Below are 24,116 nucleotides of genomic sequence, written 5' to 3' on the forward strand. Positions count from 1 at the left end.
CAAGAGCAAAATAATCCAGTTAGTCAATATTGTCTCATAAAGAATTTACTTAACTACCAGCTGGATGAGCACTTTCCCTACCATTGAGTGTTTTTTTAACAAAGTTTTATATATATATATATATATATATCAATCAAGTTGCATTTTATATATGAATTGCTTTTCATATTACATTGTTAAATAATTGCATAAAATGTTTACTATATATGAATTACTTTTCATATTACATTGTTAAATACATAACTACATAAAATTTTTACTATTTTCATTTATCTTTTATCTACTCGTATGCAATAACTATTCGTTTACATAATCAGTCACTTAATGGCACACAGAATTGGAGTGTGAATATATCAGTCTGCTCCTCAGCAGTAACACTAACCATACTCTATCTTGTCTATTGAGGTAGAAATAATCCTAAATATCAAAACTCAAGTCTATGCCTTTGTGACATAAATGTTACCTGTCTTTATAGAAATATCACCAGCTGAGAATCAAGATCCTGGGAGACTGCTACTACTGTATATGTGGCTTGCCAGATTATAGAGAGGACCATGCTGCGTGCTCTATTATGATGGGTCTGGCCATGGTGGAGGCAATCTCGTAAGTGGGGGTTTTAGGTTGGCGGGGAGGAGAAGAAAGGAGTGAGTAAAGTAAGGAGAGGAGGGGGCGTCTGGATGGCGTAGTGGTCTATTCCATTGCCTACCAACACGGGGATTGCCGGTTCGAATCCCCATGTTGCCTGCGGCTTGCTCGGGCGTCCCTACAGAAACAATTGGCTGTGTCTGCGGGTGGGGAAATGGATTCGGGTATGTGTCCTGGTCGCTGCACTAGCGCCTCCTCTGATCGATCGGGGCACCTGTTTGGCGGCGGCGGACTGGGGGGAATAGCGTGATCCTCCTACGCGCTACGTCCCCCTGGTGAAACCTCTCACTGTCAGGTGAAAAGAAGCAGCTGGAGACTCCACATATATCAGGGGAGACATGTGGTTGTCTGCAGCCCTCCCCGGTTTGGCAGAGGGGGCGGGGAAATGAACGGGATGGCTCGGTAGGGTGGGGTAATTGGCCGGATACAATTGGGAAGAAAAAGGGGGGAATCCAAAAACAAAAAAAAAATGTAAGGAGAGGATAGAGAGACCTTGAGGAGAAAGAGGCAGGTGGCAGAATGGCATGCTATTTGGGCTGATTTTCAGGAAGTGGATAAAAATTACTTTAATTAAAAGTGGAGGGTGTCCGGGTAGTGTAGCAGTCATTTGTCTACCAACATGGGGATTGCCAGTTCGAATCCCCGTGTTACCTCCAGCTTGGTCAGGCGTCTGTACAGACACAATTGGCCGCGTCTGCAGGTGGGAAGCTGGATGTGGGTATGTGTCCTGATCACTGCACTAGCGCCTCCTCTGGTTGGTCGGGGCACCTGTTCAGGGGGGAGGGGGAACTCGGGGCAATAGCGTGATCCTCCCACGTGATAGGTCCCCCTGGTGAAACTCCTCAGTGTCAGGTGAAAAGAAGTGGCTGGTGACTCCACATGTATCAGAGGAGGCGTGTGGTAGTCTGCAGCCCTACCCGGATCGGCAGAGGGGGTGGAGCAGCGACCGGGATGGCTCGAAAGAGTGGGGCATTGGCCAAATACAATTGGGGGAAAAAAGGAGGGAGCAAAAAGTGGAGATAGGCTTGCAGATGGACAGTTGGATGGAGGCATAGATGGATGGATTTGTGGATGAGACTACATTTTCTTTAATGCAGTTGCTATTTTAACCAACAGGTATGTTCGTGAGAAAACTCAGACAGATGTGGACATGCGTGTGGGAGTCCACAGTGGTACTGTCCTGGGGGGTGTACTGGGTCAGAAACGCTGGCAGTATGACGTTTGGTCCACTGATGTCACTGTAGCCAACAAGATGGAGGCAGGAGGAATACCAGGGTAAAATGATATTGTCTGTTCTCATAAGCCCATCAGTTAGTTCTAGCAACATAATGACATGCAGTCAAATTTAGAATTTTGCAAGTGTAACCACAGCCCCTCTGTAGTATCTATTTCTATGCAAGCAGTATCTGTTTAGAGATAAAACTAATTCGAATAATGTTTGTGTGTGTGTAAATAATGTTTGTGTGTGTGTGTATTCAGTGTGGTCAAATAAGCAAATGATTCTGTCGGAGTGACTGAGGCGCTTTCATTATGTAGTTTGAATCTCCTTCTGCCACAAAACCAGTATCTTGTCTGAGCAATGACTTCTACTGTATTATTGTTCATGGTCTAGTCGTGTGCACATCTCCCAGAGCACCATGGAGTGCCTTCATGGCGAGTTTGATGTGGAGCCAGGGAATGGGGGAGACCGCTGTGACTACCTGAAGGAGAGGGGCATTGAGACCTACCTGGTGGTTGTCCCTAAAGGGCCTTTGGGAAAGAATGGCATCAATGGGGTGGTGAGTATTGTTAAATGACTGCAACAGAAAGGGGCGGCATGGTGGCATAGTGGTTAGCGCAGTCGCCTGACAACAAGAAGGTCCTGAGTTCGAGTCCCGGGGTAGTCCAACCTTGGTGGGTCATCCCGGGTCATCCTCTGTGTGGAGTTTGCATATTCTCCCCGTGTCTGTGTGTGTTTCCTCCAGGGTCTCCGGTTTCCTCCCACAGTCCAAAGACATGTAAGTCAGGTGAATCGGCCATACTAAATTGTCCCTAGGTATGAATGTGTGTGGGTGTATGTGTGTGTGTTGACCCTGTGATGGCCTGGTGGCCTGTCCAGGGTGTCTTCCCGCCTGCCACCCAATGACTGCTGGAATAGGCTCCAGCATCCCCGCGACCCTGAGAGCAGGATAAATGGTTAAGATAATGGATGGATGGATGGATGAAACAGAAAGTTGGCACACTGTTGCAATGTACTACAAACACACTTGGGTAAAAGATATTTGCCGTTCAAAGGTCTTTATAATGTTCCATTTTGGCTTGCTGATACACAGAGTATTAGATGTCTTTGCACGGTGGCCCAGTGGTTAGCACTGTTGCCGCACAGCAAGAAGGTCCTGGGTTTGAACCCCAGGCCATCCCAGGTCCTTTCCTAGTGGAGTTCTCCCAGTGTCTGCGTGAGTTTTCTCCGGGTGCTCCAGTTTCCTCCCACCATCAAAAAGACATGCATGTTAGGCTTGATACTCCTGTCTGTGCCCCTGAGCAAGGCAATGGAAAGAAGAACTGGAGTTGGTCCCCGGGTGCTGCAGCTGCCCGCTGCTCCTATACAATAGGATGGGTTAAATGCAGAGAACACATTCACTGCAAGAATACAATTCATTGTTAGAATACAGTGTAAAATAAAGTGGCTTTCTTTCACAAATGTTTTCTGAAATTATGAAATGTAAAATGGCATTTCAGTAATATCAAATTATGAATATGATACAGAGGTATAAAGTTGACCAGCCACAGCATAAAGATATTGGAAAGAGTAATAGAAGCTAGGTTAAGAGGAGCGGTGACGATTAGCGAGCAGCAGTATGGTTTCATGCCACGAAAGAGCACCACAGATGCAATGTTTGCTTTGACAATGATGATGGAGAAGTATAGAGAAGGCCAGAAGGAGCTGCATTGTGTCTTTGTGGATTTAGAGAAAGCATACGACAGGGTGCCAAGAGAGGAGGTGTGGTATTGTATGAGGAAGTCAAGAGTTGCAGAAAAGTATATAGGAGTGGTGCAGGATATGTATGAGGGAAGTGTGACAATGGTGAGGTGTGCGGTTGGAAGGACAGATGGGTTCAAGATGGAGGTGGGATTACATCAAGGATTGGCTCTGAGCCCTTTCTTGTTTGCAATGGTAATGGACAGGTTGACAGACAAGATCAGGCAGCAGTCTCCATGGATGATGATGTTCGCGGATGACATTGTGATCTATAGCGAGAGTAGGGTGCAGGTTGAGGAGAGCCTGGGGAGGTGGAGGTATGCAATGGAGCAAGATGGAATACCTATGCATGAATGAGAAGGAGGACAGTGGAATGGTCAGGATGCAAGGAGTGGAGGTGATGTAGGCATATGAGTTTAAATACTTGGGGTCAACTGTCCAAAGTATCGGGGAGTGCAGGAGAGAGGTGAAGAAGAGAGTGCAGGCAGGGTGGAGTGGGTGGAGAAGAGTGTCAGGAGTGATTTGCGACAGAAGGGCGCCAGCAAGAGTTAAAGGTAAGGTTTACAAGATGGTTGTGAGACCAACTATGCTGTATGGTTTGGAGACAGTGGCACTGATGAGAAGACAGGAGGTGGAGCTGGAGGTGGCAGAGTTGAAGATGCTAAGATTTTCACTTGGAGTGACGAAGAAGGACAGGCTTAGGAACGATTATAATAGAGGGACCGCTCAAGTTGTACGGTTTGGAGACAAAGCAAAAGAGGCAAGATTGAGATGGCTTGGACATGTGTGGAGGAGAAATGCTGGGTATATTGGGAGAAGGATGCTGAATATGGAGCTGCCAGGGAAGAGGAAAAGAGGAAGGCCAAAGAGGAGGTTTATGGATGTGGTGAGGGAGGACATGCAGGTGGCTGATGTGACAGAGGAAGACTGAGAATACAGGAAGAAATGGAAACGGATGATCTGCTGTGGCAACCCCTAATGGGAGCAGCCGAAAGTAGTAGTAGTAATTATGAATATGAATATGATTTTTTTTTTTTTTAGATAAAAAACATGTTGGTATGGTTGAAAGATGGTTATACTGATTGTCCTCATGTTGATCCAACAAAACATGAGACACATCACATTCCCTATTTTAAAAAGAAAATGTATGGGGTTTTTTTCTCATGCCTGGGGGATAACGCATATTAAGATTATCCTGTTTCCTACATCATTTTGGGGGCATCAAAGACATTGAAACCCATGTGACATAGGCCACACATGCGGGGTCCAGTGTGTTAGACTGATAAACTCTCTGGATTGATTTGTGAGAAGCTGGGATGAGATATTTCTACCACAACACTGACACCTTTAGTCTATACCACCATGGCTTGAAAATATACATCCTAGGATGCACTGGGACACATCATCAGTGATGTTTTCTGAGATCCTCAGGTGTTTCGGGTCTTTCAACATCATACACCCTTGCTCAGGCAACCCAGCCAGGGTTGATCAGGCCCTGGCTTGTGTCCCAGCATTATTGGCCCACAGATCACTCCTTCTGATCCAAAGCCATCTGGAGGCCCTCTCTGCAGCCTCCATGGAAAACTTGATGACTTTCCTTTTAGCAGCCCCAGTGGTGCCAAGTAGAGCGTAGACCTTGCACAGTGAGCGACCAGCAAAGCCTCTACACCCCACTTCAATTGGCTCACAACGCACTTTCCAGCTTCTCCCCCAGCACTGATTCACCAGCTCCTGGTACTTGGACTGCTTCTGCTCATTTGCCTCCTCTATCCGGTCCTCCCAGGGAACAATCATCTTTATAAGGAGCACCTGTTTTGAAGAGGCTGACGATAGCACTATGTCTGGCCTCAACAAAGTTGTCATAATGTGGTCTGGGAACCTTAGCTGCCCCCCCAAGTTGACTCACAGCTCCACGTCTGGCGCAGAGTTGAGGAGACCGGCTGCTGATCTGGGCTGTGACTGAGGCTGCTCACCAGCCCTGACAAAGGCAATGGTCCTCTGTCCATGGGCTTGCTTGTTGTTGGCCACAGCTTTGGAGATGTCCTCTGTCTTCAGTACCTAGTCATGTCGCCAGCAGTAATGGCCCTCCCCCAGGGCTGATGGACAGCTGCCAAGGATGTGCTTGAGTGCACCTTTTCCAGGACACAGAGGACATGATGGGAGCCAGAGAGCTTAGCACATGGAGGTACTGGGCTCTGTAGGGTGTCTCCAAGCTGGGCTCCTCCTGCGTCTCACCAGGAGTGGATCCTGTGTGCTGCGCTGCTCGTTCTTGCAGACCTTGCCACAAATGCGTCTTCGAGTTGTCGTTGTTGATAATCTGTTTGCCAAGGTCGTCATCATTAGGGCCATCCTATTGGGGTTCTCACCCCCCCCCCCGGGCTCCCCTGGGAGTATATCCCTGTGTGTTCTGTAGCTTTTTGGGGGGGGGGGTTCTTCCTCATGAAAGATGCAGGTTGAGCTGCTACCCCTTCTTGCCCCAATTGCCGTCTTTGCAAGCTGTCACCTGTCTCTCTTTGAATGACTTGAAGATACACCCTAGGATGCACTGGGACTCACTGCCCTCTACCTTTATATCCTTTATACATGGACACCTCCATCACTGTCCTCTACATTCACACTCCTTTATATCCTTTATACATGGACACCAACATCGTTGTTCTGTACATATACATGGACTAAATGCGAGTAGGCAGATGAGTGCTTACTTACTCTTAGATCTTTTAGACAATTTACGATGGTTTTAAGTATTTACCAACTCAACCATGTGTTTTATTTGGATTACAGAAAAGATTTTGCTAATTACGTAGCCATGCATCATTGTAATGATGCAGAAAAGCTAAATGTGTCAAAGAATCTAGTACATTTTTGCTTTGTGTATTGCCATAACTTCATTTGAATTTGAGGAACAAATTATGAGAGCTGTGCAATAGTTTGGAGCATAGTCAGTTCATGGTGAGAAGGTCCTGGCCCTGAACCTGAGCCTTTTCAACGATGAATACAAATGTTTGAGTTTATCAGTCAGATACTACCCAATAAGGAACACAGATGATTGTTTTTGTCGAAATGTGATTTCACATAGGTACACCGAAGTGAAATATTTAATTTTATTAGCTTGATTTAACTTTGCCTTTTAATGACTATAACAGTGTGACAGAATGACAAATGGGCCAATCTTTCAGTTAAGTTTTCTCCCTCAGTCACATTTCAGTTACAGACCTATCACAGTAATCACTGATTATTGTTCTGCACTTGAGTGACTCCTTGTTTCCCATCAGAAGCTGTCTGTGACCTCATCCAATGGAAACTCCCCACTTTTGATCAACACTACAGAGTGCAACGGAAGTGTCAACACAACATGCACAACACCTGAGGAACCCGAGGAACTTGACACAAGAGTAAGTGAAGATCGTCCATATTACTTGGATTAGAATTGATCATACCAATACCGCAGCTTCATTCATTAATTTCTGGTTATGCTGTGTTGCAAAGTTGAATTGAAATGCATTTACATGGGATTTTTTTTTCTTCTCCAGTAGAAATAATGTTAAAGTGAAATTAAATTAGATTGTTTTAGAATCATATTAAAACTAATCATGTGAGGAAAAAAAACTGATGTGTTCACTGCCTTTGTATTATCAACTTAAAATGGGCCAATATATTCAATTTTCTTGAGCGATCCTACTAAAAACATGAACAATGTCCCCTTGTTTGTGAGTTCAGACCACTCAGCAAAGCAAATGAGTCGTGCTGTCAAGAAGGCCAAGGAACTGCTCATGGAACGTTAAGACAAAGTTGTTTGGAGGCAAAAAGTTGGCAATAGTTAGAAAAACATCGGCTAAGCTTTGAACCTTCCTTGTTGCACAATGGTGGGAAAAATATGGCTCCTCGATTGGCTATTCCATGAGGATGTAAAATCCTCCATCCCAACTGGCTTGATCATACAAATACATGAAACTGCATTCAAAGATCTGTGAGTGTAGACAGAGAGTTGCATGTTAGATGGTATGTTTGTATCATATGTTACATGTACCATTATACTTGTACACAGTGATTTACATACAGTTGAATTTTGTGTTCAAGTATAAATCTTTTTTAGATATATTTCCAGATGGTTATATAAAACTACAGTTTGGGTTTATATTTTCCAGGTGTTATTTTACACATTTGTAAATATCAATATACAAGTATGAGAAACACAATACAACTACAACTCTATAGATCTTTGTGGACAACTTTTGATACCAATTTAATGCCATAGAATGAGAGAAACTGTCCAGAGAGATCAGCCGTCTCTTCAAGACTTTACGGATTTGGTGAGATGTGGGAATGTGGCTTAGAACGAAGCCCCCTCTTAGAAAAGCCAACATTAGGTCAGGCCTGGAGATTGCAAGAAGCCATGTGACAGAATCTGAGACCTTGTGGATGAGGATATTGTGGTGAGATGAGACTAAAGTTGAGCTATTTTGCCTGAAAGCAAAGCACTATGTTTGGCTGAAACCAAAAAGTCCAACATCCGGGTAACAACATCTCTCCATCAAGTATGGTGGTGGCAGCATCATGCTAATGGAGTTGATCATCAGCAAGAGAGACAGGGAAGTTTGCTGTTATCAAGGGCAAGATGGATGGAGCCAAATACAGTCAAATCTTTGAGGCTTGAGAATCTGTTTCGGTCAGCAAGAGATCTGCATAGGGTGAAGACTGGTGTTCTAACAAAACAATGACCCAAAGCACACAGCAAGCTCTACAAATGCTACAAAATAATGGTCTTTAAAAGAAGGAATGGTTTTTAGTAAAGAAGGTTAGTATTCTGGAATAGCCCAGCCAAACTCCAAGAATTAAATCCCAATGAAAATCTTTGGTATGACCTGGAAACTCCTGCTAACCGATTCTCCTAAATTGGCAGAGTTGGAACATCTTTGCATGGGGAAATAGGCAAAAATGTGAAAATTTAACTGTGCAAGGCTGATACAGACATTTGAGAAGACTCACAACTGTAATTGCTGCCACAGACCAATGTACAAATTAAATCACATCCAATGCCTGGCAATCAGTACTGGCTGCCCCCAGGGATGTGTGCGCTCCCCTCTGTTCTTCTCCCACTACACAAATGGCTGCATCTCAGGAGACACATCTGCTAAACTCTTGATGTTTGCAGATGACATAACGATCAGCAGCCTCATCCAAGATGGTGACAAATCTGCATAGAGACAGGAGGTTGAACAGCTGGCTCTCTGGAGCAGTCATAACAACCTGGAGCTGAACACGCTCAAAACTGTGGAGATGACAGCCCCCCCCCCCCCCCGTTACCATACTCACAGAACTGTGGAAACCTTTGCATTTCTTGTTTCTTGGCTCCACAATATCTCAGGACCTAAGGTGGGTGTCCAACAGACACAATCATCAAAAAGGCCCAGCAGAGGATGTACATTTTCCATCAGCTCAGGACATTCAACCTGCCTCAGGAAATGCTGATTCTGTTCTACTCTGCAACAATCCAATCTGCACTCTACACATGCATCACTGTCTGATTTGGATCGGCCACCAAACAGGACAGGAACAGGCTACAATGGTCAGTCAGGACTGCAGAGAAAATCATTGGTACCGACCTGCCCTCCATTCAGTTCTTACACATCTCCAGAGTCAGGAAATGGGTAGGCAACATCACTGCAGACCCACCATTCCCTGTTCCAACACTTCCCCTCTGATAGGGGCTACAGAGCGTTGTACCCCAAAACAACCGGACACAAGAAGTTTCTTTCTGCAGGCTGTCACTCTGAACTCTTAACATTGTCAGAGTAAATCTTAGCACACTGTATACACTGATCAGCCAAACATTGAAACCACTGACCAGTAAGTAAATAGTATTGATTATGTCATTACAATGGCACCTGTCAAGGGGTGGGATATATTAGGCAGCAAGTGAGTGAACAGTCAGTTCTTGAAGTTGATGTGTTGGAAGCAGGAAAAATGGGCACGCATGAGGATCTGAACATTTGACAAGGGCCAAATTGTGATGGCTAGACAACTGGGTCAGAGCGTCTCCAAAACGGCAGGTCTTGTGGGGTGTTCCTGATATGCAGTGGCCAGTACCTACCAAAAGTGGTCCAAGGAAGGACAATTGGTGAACTGGTAACAGAGTCATGGGTGCTCAAGGCTCACTGATGCACGTTGGGAGCGAAGGCTAGCTCGTCTGGTCCGATCCCACGGAAGAGCTACTGTAACTCAAATTGCTGAAAAAATCAATCCTGGCTATGATAGCTGTCAGAACACAGTCTATCACAGCTTACTGTGTATCAAGTTGTGTAGCTGCTGACCTGTCAAAGTGCCCATGATGAATCCTGTCCACCTTCAAAAGCGCCCACAATGGGCACATGAACATCGGAACTGGACCATGGGGCAGTGGACGAATGTGGTCTGGTCTGATGAATCATGTTTTCTTTTACATCATGTGGATGGCTGGGAGCATGTGTGTCATTTACTGGGGAAAGGGATGGCACCAGGATACACTATGGGAAGAAGACAAGCTGGTGGAGGCAGTGTGATGCTCTGGGCAATGTTCTGCTGGGAAACTTTGGGTCCTGGCATTCATGTGGATTTTTCTTTGTACCACCTACCTACACATCACTGCAGACCAGGTACACCCCTTCATGGCAACGGTATTCCCAGATGGCAGTGGCCTCTTTCAGCATGATATTGTGCACTGCCACACTGCAAAAATTGTTCAGGAATGGTTTGAGGAACATGACAAAGAATTCAGCGTGTTGCCTTGGCCTCCAAATTACCCAGATGTCAAACTGATCGAGCATCTCTGGGAAGTTCTGGAAAAACAAGTCCGATCCATGGAGGCCCCGCCTCGCAACTTACAGGTCTTAAAGGATCTCCTGCTAACATCTTGGTGCAAGATACTTGAGGACACCTTCAGAGGTCTTGCGGAGTCCATGCCTTGACAGGTCAGAGCCTTTTTTTTTTACCCCCCTTTTTCTCCCCAGTTGTATCCAGCCGATTACCCCACTCTTCCGAGCCTTTCCGGTCACTGCTGCTCCACCCCCTCTGCCAATCCGAGGAGGGCTATAGACTACCACATGCCTTCTCCGATACATGTGGAGTCGCCAGCCGCTTCTTTTCACCTGACAGTGAGGAGTTTCACCAGGGGGACGTAGCAAGCAAAGCAAGCAACCAAATTTTATTTATGTAGCACTTTTAAAAACACACAGTTACAAAGTGCTTTAGACTCCATACACAAAATATGAATAATACATAAAATAAATTGAATGAATATAAAAACATGGCATCAGGAGTAACAGACCAAGCTAAAAATGAAACAAAACAGAAGTCAGGGGTGGGAATATATAAAAAGGCTTGCCTAAAAAGATGGGTTTTTAGAAGCCGCTTAAAACAGTCCAAAGATTCAGCGAATCTAATGGATTGGGGGATTTTATTCCAGAGGCTTGGGGCTAAAACTGCAAAGGCGTGGTCACATTTTGTTTTGCGGTTGAAGTGAGGGATGGATAGAAGACCGAGGTTTGAGGATCGGAGTGGTCGGGAAGTCGACTGAGGAATGAGAAGATCAGAAATATGACTGGGGGCAAGATCATGCAGTGCTTTAAATATAACCAATAAATCTTATAGATTATTCTGAATATTATGGGAAGCCAATGGAGGGGTGCAAGAATAGGGGTAATATGGGACCTACGGCTAGTTCTAATTAGTAGTCTAGCAGCTACATTCTGAACCAACTGTAGACGATTTAAAGTAGCTTGGTTGAAGCCAGAGTAGAGTGAGTTACAGTAATCTAGATGGGAGAAAATGAAAGTGTGAATTAATTTTTCGACATCTTTAAAAGACAAATATTTTTGCAATATTTCGTAGCTGAAGAAAACAAGATTGTACAAGTTTAGTAACATGGTGATCTGAAGATATTCTGGTCAAAGATGATACCAAGATTTTTTGCGTTAGGTTTGATGTTTAAATAAAGTGGAGCAATAAACTGATCAACTTCAGTGGCAAAGTTCTCAGGACCAATTAAGAGAACTTCAATTTTGTCGGGGTTTAGATGGAGGAATTAAGGGACATCCAGGCTTTGGTGGCAGCTAAGCAATCATGGAGGGAGGACAGTTGATTCAGGTTATTGGGTTTGGCAGAGAAATCAATCTGTGTATCATCGGCATAACAGTGGGATGACATGTCCTGAAAGTGGCTAAACAAATGACCCAGAGGAAGCATGTATAAAGAGAAGAGGATTGGCCCAAGGACAGACCCTTGAGGGACTCCACACAGTAGGGGAGGTGACGAGGATACAAGATTGATAATACAAACATTAAAATATCTATTTGTCAGATAAGAGTGAAACTGATTTAAACACTGTACCAGAAATGCCAACCCAGTTCTCCAACCTGTCAAGTAAGATGGCACGATCGATGGTATCAAAGGCAGCAGTTAAATCTTGGAGAATAAGAATAGTGTATTCACCTTTATCAGCATGCATAAGAATGTCATTGGACACTTAGTAATGCAGGCTCAGTACTATGCTTGTGACGAAAGCCAGATTGAAATTTATCAAACATGTTATGACCCTCAGTCAGCTGCAGGATTTGGTCTGCAACAAATTTTCCAAGGATTTTGGATTTTGGATAAGAAAGACAATTTGGAAATGGGGCTCTAATCCTCTACCCTGCCAGATCAAGGGAAGGTTTTTTGAGGAGGAGCTGAACACCGGCAATTTTAAAGTAGTCAGGTAGAGACTCGGATGTAAGTGAGCAGTTGATGATAGAGAGCAGGCTGGAACCTAAGCCATGGAGGATGGATTTTAAAAATGTTGTTGGAACTACACTCACCGGCCACTTTATTAGGCACACCTGTCCAACTGCTCGTTAACGCAAATTTCTAGTCAGCCAATCACATGGCAGCAACTCAATGCATTTAGGCATGTAGACATGGTCAAGACGATCTGCTGCAGTTCAAACCGAGCATCAGAATGGGGAAGAAAGGTGATTTAAGTGACTTTGAACGTGGCATGGTTGTTGGTGCCAGACGGGCTGGTCTGAGTATTTCAGAAACTGCTGATCTACTGGGATTTTCACGCACAACCATCTCTAGGGTTTACAGAGAATGGTCCGAAAAAGAGAAAATATCCAGTGAGCGGCAGTTCTGTGAGCGAAAATGCCTTGTTGATGCCAGAGGTCAGAGGAGAATGGCCAGACTGGTTCGAGCTGATAGAAAGGCAACAGTAACTCAAATAACCACTCATTACAACCGAGGTATGTAGAAGAGCATCTCTGAATGCACAACACGTCGAACCTTGAGGCAGATGGGCTACAGCAGCAGAAGACCCCACCGGGTGCCACTCCTGTCAGCTAAGAACAGGAAACTGAGGCTACAATTCGCACAGGCTCACCAAAACTGGACAATAGAAGATTGGAAAAACGTTGCCTGGTCTGATGAGTCTCGATTTCTGCTGTGACATTCGGATGGTAGGGTCAGAATTTGGCGTCAACAACATGAAAGCATGGATCCATCCTGCCTTGTATCAACGGTTCAGGCTGGTGGTGGTGGTGTAATGGTGTGGGGGATATTTTCTTGGCACACTTTGGGCCCCTTAGTACCAATTGAGCATCGTATCAACGCCACAGCCTACCTGAGTATTGTTGCTGACCATGTCCATCCCTTTATGACCACAGTGTTCCCATCTTCTGATGGCTACTTCCAGCAGGATGACGCGCCATGTCATGAAGCTCGAATCATCTCAGACTGGTTTCTTGAACATGACAATGAGTTCACTGTACTCAAATGGCCTCCACAGTCACTGGATCTCAATCCAATAGAGCACCTTTGGGATGTGGTGGACCGGGAGATTCGCATCATGGATGTGCAGCATCTGCAGCAACTGCGTGATGCTATCATGTCAATATGGACCAAAGTCTCGGCGGAATGTTTCCAGTACCTTGTTGAATCTATGCCACGAAGGATTAAGGCAGTTCTGAAGGCAAAAGGGGGTCCAACCCGGTACTAGCAAGGTGTACCTAATAAAGTGGCCAGTGAGTGTATATCACAGGGACTGGAGGAGGGATGCATGAGGTCTACACTACAGTATTAACGAGTAACTGAGGAGATACAGGAGCAAATTCCAACATTAAAATCAGGACGGCTGAAAGGGACGGGGGGGGGGCAGTGGGGGTAAAATTGGACCCAGCGCGAGGGAGGATCACGCTATTCCCCCCAGTTCCCCCTCCCCCCTGAACAGGCGACCTGACCGACCAGAGGAGACGCCAGTGCAGCGACCAGGACACATACCTACATCCAACTACACACCAACAGACACAGCCAATTGTGTTTGTAGAGATGCCTGACCAAGCCGGAGGCAACACGAGGATTCGAACTGGGATCCCCGTGTTGGTAGGCAATGGAATAGACCGCCACGCTACCCGGACGCCCAGGTCAGAGCTGTTTTGATGGCACGAGGGGGACCTACACAATATTGGGCAGGTGGTTTTAATGTTTTTGGCTGATCGATGTATACTGCATATTGTACGTATCTACATGCCTATTCTGTCATGTTCACCTACCTCATTAAATAAGTAACCTGCTAACATTTATTCCAGCATCTTTGCACTCAACACCATTGCACTATTGCCTTCCTGTTTCACCTGTACGTAGTCATTCCTTGTATTCCTGAAGATTGTTGTGTTGTTACTATATGTAAATACATTGAGAGCCACTAAAACAGTCAAATTCTATGTATATGTAAACATACATGGCCAAATAAAGATTATTCCGATTGACTATTGAATGTATTCAGATTTTGTGGTGTAAGGTATAAAAAATACAATATATAAAAAAGTCCCACCCTCCTCTTTGGACTTTAGGTTGTGAATCCATCTTTCCCTAACCCTCGGCGAAGATTGCGGTTGCGGGACTTGGCGGAAAGAGTGATCGACGCTCAAGAAAATGAACAGGAACTCAACAAACTCCTCAATGAAGCTCTGTTGGAGAGAGAGACTGTACAAGCGTAAGTAAAAACCATCTGTGTGAGAATGACGATACGCTACGATTTCTTTTTGTTTCAGTCATCTCCATCTAATGTAAATGATGGATGCCTACTGTAGGGGAATCTGTGGTCATAATTGTGTGAATCCTTCAATTTTGTAAGCCTTTGTCTCAAGGAAAAAAATCAAAAATTTCCCCGCTGTGCACGGACAATCATCCATCCCGATTTTCCTCCTAGTCCTATTGTTATCCATAATTTTTGATTGTTAACATTGCAACAGTGACAGTCCTCCTTTCATGAACATACAGTGAATCCGTTCAATTTTTTTCAATGTGTTTCAGTCTGAAGGGCAAGCACACAAACCGCTTGTCGCTGCGTTTTGTGAACCCTGACCTGGAAACACGGTACTCTGTGGAAAAGGAGAAGCAGAGCGGGGCCGCTTTCAGCTGCTCTTGTGTCGTTCTCTTCTTCACAGCAGCTGTGGGGGCTCTCATAGACCCGGGGTGAGTTTAACAGTCAGAGTATCATGACTCTCATCATTACTCTCTGCCTCGCTCAACTGTAGTTCACTCACTTTTCATCGAGAACATTTAGTTCTTTTTTTCGTTTTTTCTTTTTTGGCATTTTAGTTTGCACTATCAGTATGGAAAGATGAGGATGCAAGGAGTAGAGGTGACGAAGGCGTATGAGTTTAAATACTTTGGGTCAACTGTCCAAAGTAACGGGGAGTGCAGTAGAGAGGTGAAGAAGAGAGTGCAGGCAGGGTGGAGTGGGTAGAGAAGAGTGTCAGGAGTGATTTGCGACAGAAGGGTACCAGCAAGAGTTAAAGGGAAAGTTTACAGGATGGTTCTGAGACCAGCTATGTTATATGGTTTGGAGACAGTGGCACTGACAAAAAGACTGGAGGTGGAGCTGGAGGTGGCAGAGTTGAATATGCTAAGATTTTCATTGGGAGTGATGAAGAAGGACAGGATTAGGAACGAGTATATTAGACGGACAGTTGGACGGTTTGGAGACAAAGCAAGAGAGACAAGATTGAGATGGTTTGGACATGTGTGGAGAAGAGATGCTGGGTATATTGGGAGAAGGATGCTGAATATGGAGCTGCCAGGAAAGAGGAGAAGAGGAAGTTTATGGATGTGGTGAGAGAGAGGACATGCAGGTGGCTGGTGTGACAGAGGAAGATGCAGAGGACAGGAAGAGATGGAAACGGATGATCCACTGTGGCGACCCTTAACGGGAGCAGCTGAAAGTAGTAATTTGTGCTATCAGTATAGTCTTTTTCATTTCAATCTTTAATCCTCAGACTTTTTTTTTTCATCCTTAGTGATTTTCTTCTGTTTTCTTCATGTGTCCATTCTGTACATTTGTTGATTGACAGGCTGTTTGTGAACTACATTACCCTCGCTGTGGGAGAGGTCCTGCTGCTCATCCTTACCATCTGCTCTTTGGCCGCCATCTTCCCCCGAGTAAGATGCAGTACACACACATTCACCTCTGTTTAGCTTTCAGTCTGGATTTCTGTTATGCTGTTGAAAAGAAACTTTTCTCTTCACTCCAAGGCACACTACAGTACACACATGCATAAAGTAATATCTATGTTCATTATGATCCCATATCAATACTGAGTTGATGTAACACAGAAAGAACAGACCCTTGTCACATAATAGTTGACAACACTTTCTGCTAGCTACTGGTTCTTGCTGCATGTTCCAGCACTTTCTGATTTAACCTCATTAACGTGATCATGGAAATTCAAATGTATTGATGTTTAGAGTTATGTAACCAGCTGCTAATATTGACTGGTGACACCCTAAAAAGCAATATTCCTCCCTAGGCTTTTCACCCCATGTACAACATGGGTGAATTCACACCCACTCACTCAGTCACCCACAGACCACAGAGACAGCATGAACACTGTCCATTAACAGAAGCATGTGTGCATTACTTATATGTGTATAAAAACAGTCATGTGTACAAAAAACATTTATACCTGCTGTCATTTCACTTAAAACAATGATCCATCCATCCATTATCCAAGCCGCTTATCCCAATTGGGGTTGCGGGATGCTGGAGCCTATCCCAGCAGTCATTGGGCGGCAGGCGGGGAGACAACCTAGACAGGCTGCCAGGCCATCACAAGGGCCGACATATTAACACCTAGGGAAAATTTAGTATGGCCAATTCACCTGACCTACATGTCTTTGGACTGCGGGAGAAAACCGGAGCACCTGGGGGAAACCCACACAGACATGGGGAGAACATGCAAACTCCACACAGGGGATGACCTGGAACAACCCCCAAGGTTGGACTACCCCAGCGCTCAAACCCAGGACCATCCTGCTGTGAGGCGACCGTGCTAACCACTGTGCCCCCATGCTGCCCTAATACAATGATATCCTCACAAATTTTAAAAACAATAAACATAAAAAACTCAAATATCAAATGCAGCATAAGCAAGGCTCAGCGTTTTCGGTTTTTATTTTTCAAAGCCATCCAGCATGCTGAATTTCGCCCCAAGAGGACACTGTTACATAACCTCACATGATTTTTCAGTGAAAATCGGTAAAAACCGAAAACGCTGAGCCTTGAGCATAAGTAATCCACCATTAGTCATGTTACTCACTAGACTATAGTAAGCTCAGCAACATCTTGCACACCCTTGAAATGCCTACGACTCTTTAACTTCTCTTTTCTAATTCCTTATCTTATTCTTTTGATATTCTTCTTGTTATTTAATCTTTTTATCTTGTTTGCTATCGTCTTTTTATGCCTTTACGTAAAAACCACTTTGAATTGTCTTCATGTGTGAAATGAGCTATATAAAAAAACTTGCCTTACGTAAAGATAATTGAAATGGGATGTTTGTGTCAGGTCTTTCCTAAGAAGTTGGTGTCTTTCTCCACCTGGATCGACCACACTCGCTGGGCACGGAACACTTGGGCTATGGCAGCCATCTTCATCCTCACCATGGCAGATATTGTAGACATGGTGAGTCACCTTCCTTCTTTTTCTCAGAGAAAAATGACTCGCAAACTGGGTAGTTTGGCACATGGTTTGTCCTTGGAGTCATTATTTGTTGGGAACAGCATTACCCCAATTGGCCTAAGGCAAGTGCCACATAAATCATTTGCTCATCCATGCATCACATGTGATATCCCAGTCATTGGATTTTGATGAAACGTCAGGGGAGTGATACACCTCATGACTGTTGCAGCACTCTCAGAATTATACAGTGTGTGCACTCCTTCCCTGATTTGTTTGTTCATTTGTCCATGTATCAGAATCAGAAACACTTTGTCATTTCATTTCATGCACTTGCACACATGAAATGAAACGAAACATCATTTCCCCCAGCCCACAGCAGTGCAACACAAAGACAAAAACACATATCTAAAAACTACAAGAACACACGTTTCCACACTAACACATGGCGTCTTTAAGTTGGGAGTGAGAATTTGCTTGGAATACTTGCTGATTAAAATGAGTTCAACAACTTGTTAGAAAGCCTTTTATAAGTGGAGTCACTGGGTTGGTAGGGTCTTGATACATCCTGAGAGGACATGATGTCCTGAGAATAATATCTCTAGTGTGGCTCACAGATTAAATCATCTGCCCCCTTACTATTTTACCTGGCTGCTGTCTTAACTCTGTTCCTTTATTTGTAACTACTCCTCTGTCTTTCTCTCCTGTGTCTGTCCCATCTAGCTGAGCTGTCTGCCTCAGACTCCACCTGCTTCAGGCAGTGCTACAGTGGCGCCTTCCTCCCCCTCCTCTTTCATGTTGTCTGGCCCAGAGGGTTGTCTAGACAACCCCAAGTATTACAGCTACATCTCAGTACTTGCACTCATGGCAACCACCATGCTGGTGCAGGTCAGCCACATGGTCAAGCTCACACTTATGCTGCTCATCACCTTGGCAACGGGAATTGTCAACATCTACAGTTGGAGGGACATATTTGACCGTTATGACATGTCTCGGTTTCAAGGCTATAGGTGAGAAATAAGCTTTTATGGTCTGTTTGTATGAAGGGTTGGGAAAAAAAGTTGTGGTGTATGAATATAAAGCTCTGAAATTTAACTATTGGTTTTAAGGCTTGAAGTCAGTCTATGAAACTGTCGTATTGTCATTTTTTTTGTCTTGTTTTCAGATCGTCCCTTGTGCCCTCCAAGTTTACAATGACTATTATGATCTTCATCATGATGGTCAGCTTCTATTACTTTTCCCGCCATGTAAGTAAATGTGACCACATTTGACTTTACAGCATGCTGAGCTAATTTGTCACAATCTGCAGTCACAATCTAATCCACCTTTCATGTGGCTTCAGGTGGAGAAGCTAGCTCGTACCTTGTTCCTGTGGAAGATTGAGGTCCACGAGCAGAAGGAGAAGGTCTATGAGATGAGGCGCTGGAATGAAGCACTAGTAACAAACATGCTGCCAGAACATGTAGCACGCCACTTTCTGGGCTCCAAGAAAAGGGATGAGGTAACACAAACCCAAATCTACAGACACCTGATCCATGTTTTACTTAGGACTATATGTTTATAAAGATTTAAGTCACAAACCAAGAGTTCAGTCTGTTTGAATAGGATTTAATAACAATTTACTGATATGCTGAGTTACATCATTAACATATTATGATTTGATTTAGATAGATAGATAGATGGATATGATGGATATGATGGACATAGGTACATATCAGTATAGGGTCAGAATAGCGATAGAAAAAGAAGTAAATGTGTAATTTTCAGAATACCATATCCCTCTTTGTTCTTTTTCTTACCCTTCTTACCTATCTTTTAGGAACTGTACAGCCAATCTTATGATGAGATTGGAGTAATGTTCGCCTCCATACCCAACTTCTCAGACTTTTACACAGAGGAGAGCATCAATAATGGAGGAATTGAATGCCTAAGGTTTCTCAACGAGATCATCTCCGATTTTGACAGTGTAAGCAAGCAAGCAAAATTTTATTCATATAACACTTGTAAAAGCATACAGTTACAAAGTGCTTTACACTCAATACACAAAATACAAATAAATACATAAAATAAATTGAATGAATATAAGAAATGACATAACAGACCGAGCTATTAACGAACCAAACCAGAAAGGCAGGGGGGTGGGGATCTATAAAAAGGCTTGCCTGAAGAGATGGGTTTTTAGAAGCCGCTTAAAACAGTCTAAAGATTCAGCGAATCTAATGGATTGGGGAAGATTATTCCAGAGGCTTGGGGCTAAAACTGCAAAGGCGTGGTCACCTTTTGTTTTGCAGTTGGAGTGAGGGATGGATAAAAGTCTGAGGTTTGAGGATTGGAGTGGTCGGGAAGTCGAATGAGGAATGAGAAGATCAGAAATGTAACTGGGGGCAAGATCATGAAAGAGTCTGGAGGCAGGCCTTTTCTTACCTACTATGATAACCTAACACAAATAACAGACTGGGATAGTTTATAACCTAATAATTTCTTGGTTGGTGCAGAACTGTAGCAGTCTAATGAAGAATTAGTTTAAAAAGATAAAAATGAGTGTATTTATTTATTTTTTATTATTCATTTTAAAAAAAAAAATTCTTTTCTCCCTTGTCTGTGTTTATGTGAATGAGGTCGTTATATATCTGTCGTATATTTATTTGTACTTGATGTCATTTTGAAGGATGTTTGGGGGGGGGACATGTTGGGGAGCAGGGGAGGGATGGGAATAATACTGGATTTATTTCATATGTGGATTCTGTGATTTGTAAAATGCAAAATCCAATAAATATAAGTTTGAAAAATGTAAACAATAAGATCTTATAGATTATTCTGAATTTTACGGGAAACCAATGGAGGGATTCAAGAATAGGGGTAATATGGGACCTACGGCTAGTTCTAGTTAGTAGTCTAGCAGCTAAGCAGGGTTCATTGTTATGCCTCTCTGGTTTGGTAGTGCCTTGGTCTGAAAGCATTCTGTGTTGCAGTGATCATCTTAAACTGAACTCGTGATCCTACCCTTTGAAGTATAGACATGCAATTATAACCGCACATATCCTTTAACCATCAAGATGCTCACTTGATAAACAACAGTGCTCTTATTTGTGGAACATAAGCGGGAGATTGAAGCTCTAGTAGTTACAGTTTCCAATATAAATGGAACTAATAACCTTTTGCCCTGTTTCTGACAGCTGCTGGATGAGTCTCAGTTCCGCTGCATTACAAAGATCAAGACCATCGGCAGCACCTACATGGCAGCATCCGGCGTCACCCCTGACATTAGCAATGGCTACGCCTGCTTGAAGGTTAACATTGTGGCTTCTCCAGCTGTATGCCTTAAAATGTCAAGCGATAGACAAGAGACTAGCTGTTGGGAGTGGGTGATGTGTTGATAGAGGGATACTTAGGTCAGAACAAAAGCTTTGTAATGAAAGAAGCTATCTAGCGGTGGCAAAGGTGGATAGTAATGACTATTGAGACAGTGAAAAGCTGTGGTATGTTTAAACTGTTTTTGCTTGGCAGAAGGAAGAGCTGTCAGATCGAGAACGCTGGCAACACTTAGCAGACCTGGCTGACTTCGCTCTTGCCATGAAAGTCACACTCATGAACATTAACTACCAGTCGTTCAACAACTTCATGCTTCGGATAGGTCAGTGCTAACCTGTCAGGTGTGTTTCTGTGTCTTTGTCTGAGTTAGCATGCACAATTGGGTGTATTGAATTTTAAATGTTAAATTGTCTTATTTTATAATCCTTCCACATGCTAATGTCAGAAATTGTTTCCAGGTCTAAATAAAGGTGGAGTCTTAGCAGGAGTGATTGGTGCCCGGAAACCCCACTATGACATCTGGGGCAACACTGTGAATGTGGCCAGTCGTATGGAGTCAACAGGGGTAATGGGCAACATCCAGGTAAAGCTAGCTTCCTTTGTTTCATGGATTATTTGACACACAATCTATGCAAACAGACAAGCTTTCCTAGATAACACAAATACAGTGAATCAGATTGCCGCTTAATTATAACAGGTGGCAAGATATAGGATGTTGTGTAGCTCTAACTTATCTCATTCCATCATCAACATATCGACCAGCTGTTCCAGCTACATAAGAAAGAAAAGATTTTAAAATACTGTCATTAAAAGGTTATTTCAAATTAAGGCCTATGGAAGCCTAGTGTTCCTTTGTGTAATGACATCTTGGATAAGGACTTTGATTTTAGCCATTTCAAAGAGGAATTAGCCAGGAAATTAACATACACTGATGAGCCAAAACATTATGACCACTCACAGGCGAACCGACTAACATTGACCATCTCCAAACAAGGTCACATGTCAAGGTCTGGGTAGATTAGATGGTAAACGAACAATAAGTTCTTGTAGTCAGTGTGTTGGATGCAGGAGAAATGGGCAGGAGTAAAGACCTGAGCAATTTCAAAAAGGGCCAAATTGTTATGGCCAGACAACTGGGACAGAGCATCTCTGAAATGGCAAGGCTTGTGGGGTGTTCCTGGTCAGCAGTGGCGAGTACCTATAGACTGTGGTCCGAGGAGAGACAAACCACAAACTGGCGACAGGGTGTTGGGTGCCCAAGGCTCATCTATGCGTGAGGGCAACGGAGGCTATCCCGTCTGGTGCGAACTGACAGACGGTCTACTGTGTCACAAGTCACAGAAAATTTTAATGATGGTTACGGGAGGAATGTGTCACAACACACAGTGCATCGCACCATGATGCATATGGAACTGTGTAGTCACAGACTGGTCAGAGTGCACATGATGACCCCTGTCCACTGTCAAAAGCACCTACAATGGGCACGAGTGTTGGAACTGGATCTTGGAGCAGTAGAAGAAGGTCACCTGGTCCGATGAGTCCCGTTTTCTTTTAGATCACGTGGATGGTCGGGTACGTGTGCACCGTTTACCTGGTGAAGTGATGGCACCAGGATGCACTGTGGGGAGACAACAAGCCGGTGGAGGGAGTGTGATGCTCTGGACAATATTCTGCTGGGAAACCCTGGGTCTAGCCATTCATGTGGATGTCAGTTTGACATGTGCAACCTATCTAAACATTTTTGCAGACAAGGTACACCCTTTCATAGCAATGGTATTCCCTGATAGCAGTGGCCTCTTTCAGCAGGATAATGCTCCCTGCTTCACTGCACAGATTGTTCGGGAATGGTTTGAAGAACATGATGAAGTATTCAAGGTGTTGCCTGGCCTCCAAATTCTCCAAATCTCAATCTGACTGAGCATCTGTGGGATGTGTTGGACCGACAAGTATGGTCCATAGCAGCTCTACCTTGCAACTTATAGGACTTGAAGGATCTGCTGCTAATGTGTTTAGTGCCACATACCACAAGAAACCTTTAGGGGTCTTATAGAGTCCATGCCTTGGCGGGTCAGCGCTGTTTTGGCAGCACATGGAGGACCAACAACACATTAGGCGGGTGGTTATAATGTCTTGGCTCATCCGTGTAAGTTGTAGTACATTGAGATGAATACACTCCGACCACTGTTATACACTCACTCTTTATCTCCCCCAGGTGGTTGAGGACTGCTACAGCATTCTGAAGGAGTATGGCTTCCGTTTTGTACGGAGAGGTCCAATCTTTGTGAAGGGAAAAGGAGAGCTGCTCACCTACTTTCTAAAGGGGAGAGACAAACAAGGCTCTTTTATCAATGGCTCCTCTGTCACTCTGCCACACCAAGTGGTGGACAGCTAAGGACCTGCCTGCTCAGGACTCAGCACACACACACACACACACACACACACACACACACACACACACACACACACACACACACACACTCCCCAACAATCATGTTCGCTAAATCTTGAATCCACAGAGGTGCAAAGAAGGTATTTTTTGAACAAGAGGCACCTTGCCCAGAAACCATGCCTATTCAAAGGAAACATTTTTGGTACAAGCTTTCCTCTAACTTGCTTGTTTGCAAGCAATTTCCAAATCGTACTTAAATGCCTATTATAGATATGTGACAACATACCACACTAATGTAGACACACTTTTTTTCATCATTTTCTTGGAAAAACAAATTTGTACACACATTTGTGTTTGCTTTCATTCAAATAAACACTCATTATGAGTCTACGATTGCAAACTGTACACTCGGTACACTTAAACCAAATGGATTTTGGACAGAGGATGTGATTTTAAACATCTTTATCTTTTATAAAATACTGTCTTGTTTTTAAGTGATAGACTGAATTGTGTTCATGTTTTCCCACTGTTGCTGGAAATTATTATTTAGTAACAAAGAAATAATAGGCCAAAGGGAGATAATGCAGATGGAACTATCACCTGCTTTTGCCTGTGTGTGTGTGTGTGTGTGTGTGTGTGTGTGTGTGTGTGTGTGTGTGTGTGTGTGTGTGTGTTAAAATGGAAGAGAATGTTTGGCTGTGTGTGATGGTGATGATGGTGTGTGTGTGTGTGTGTGTGTATCTGTGTGTGTGTGTCTGTTGGTGTTAAAATGGAAGAGAGTGTTTGCTTGTGTGTGTGTGTGTGTGTGTGTGTGTGTGTGTGTGTGTGTGTGTGTGTGTGTG

The 24,116-nt window shown here is 44.0% G+C and overlaps 1 protein-coding gene across 1 annotated transcript in view; it reads left to right on the forward strand.

The window, feature by feature from the left end:
• adcy3a (adenylate cyclase 3a) overlaps positions 1-23,277 on the forward strand; it is a 32,134-nt gene extending 8,857 nt beyond the window's left edge. Inside the window, exons 5-20 of the mRNA XM_056286026.1 lie at positions 476-603; positions 1,762-1,920; positions 2,258-2,423; positions 6,880-6,999; positions 14,467-14,609; positions 14,930-15,091; positions 15,970-16,057; positions 17,463-17,579; positions 18,297-18,583; positions 18,739-18,820; positions 18,916-19,074; positions 19,393-19,539; positions 20,750-20,863; positions 21,081-21,207; positions 21,344-21,468; positions 23,098-23,277. Coding sequence (XP_056142001.1) covers positions 476-603; positions 1,762-1,920; positions 2,258-2,423; positions 6,880-6,999; positions 14,467-14,609; positions 14,930-15,091; positions 15,970-16,057; positions 17,463-17,579; positions 18,297-18,583; positions 18,739-18,820; positions 18,916-19,074; positions 19,393-19,539; positions 20,750-20,863; positions 21,081-21,207; positions 21,344-21,468; positions 23,098-23,277 — 2,304 coding nt within the window. The remainder of the gene's footprint in view (positions 1-475; positions 604-1,761; positions 1,921-2,257; positions 2,424-6,879; positions 7,000-14,466; positions 14,610-14,929; positions 15,092-15,969; positions 16,058-17,462; positions 17,580-18,296; positions 18,584-18,738; positions 18,821-18,915; positions 19,075-19,392; positions 19,540-20,749; positions 20,864-21,080; positions 21,208-21,343; positions 21,469-23,097) is intronic.
• The last annotated feature ends 839 nt before the right edge of the window (positions 23,278-24,116 follow it).

This window comes from Lampris incognitus, chromosome 9 (genome assembly GCF_029633865.1).
Source record: "Lampris incognitus isolate fLamInc1 chromosome 9, fLamInc1.hap2, whole genome shotgun sequence".
In the NCBI taxonomy this organism is placed as follows: domain Eukaryota; kingdom Metazoa; phylum Chordata; class Actinopteri; order Lampriformes; family Lampridae; genus Lampris; species Lampris incognitus.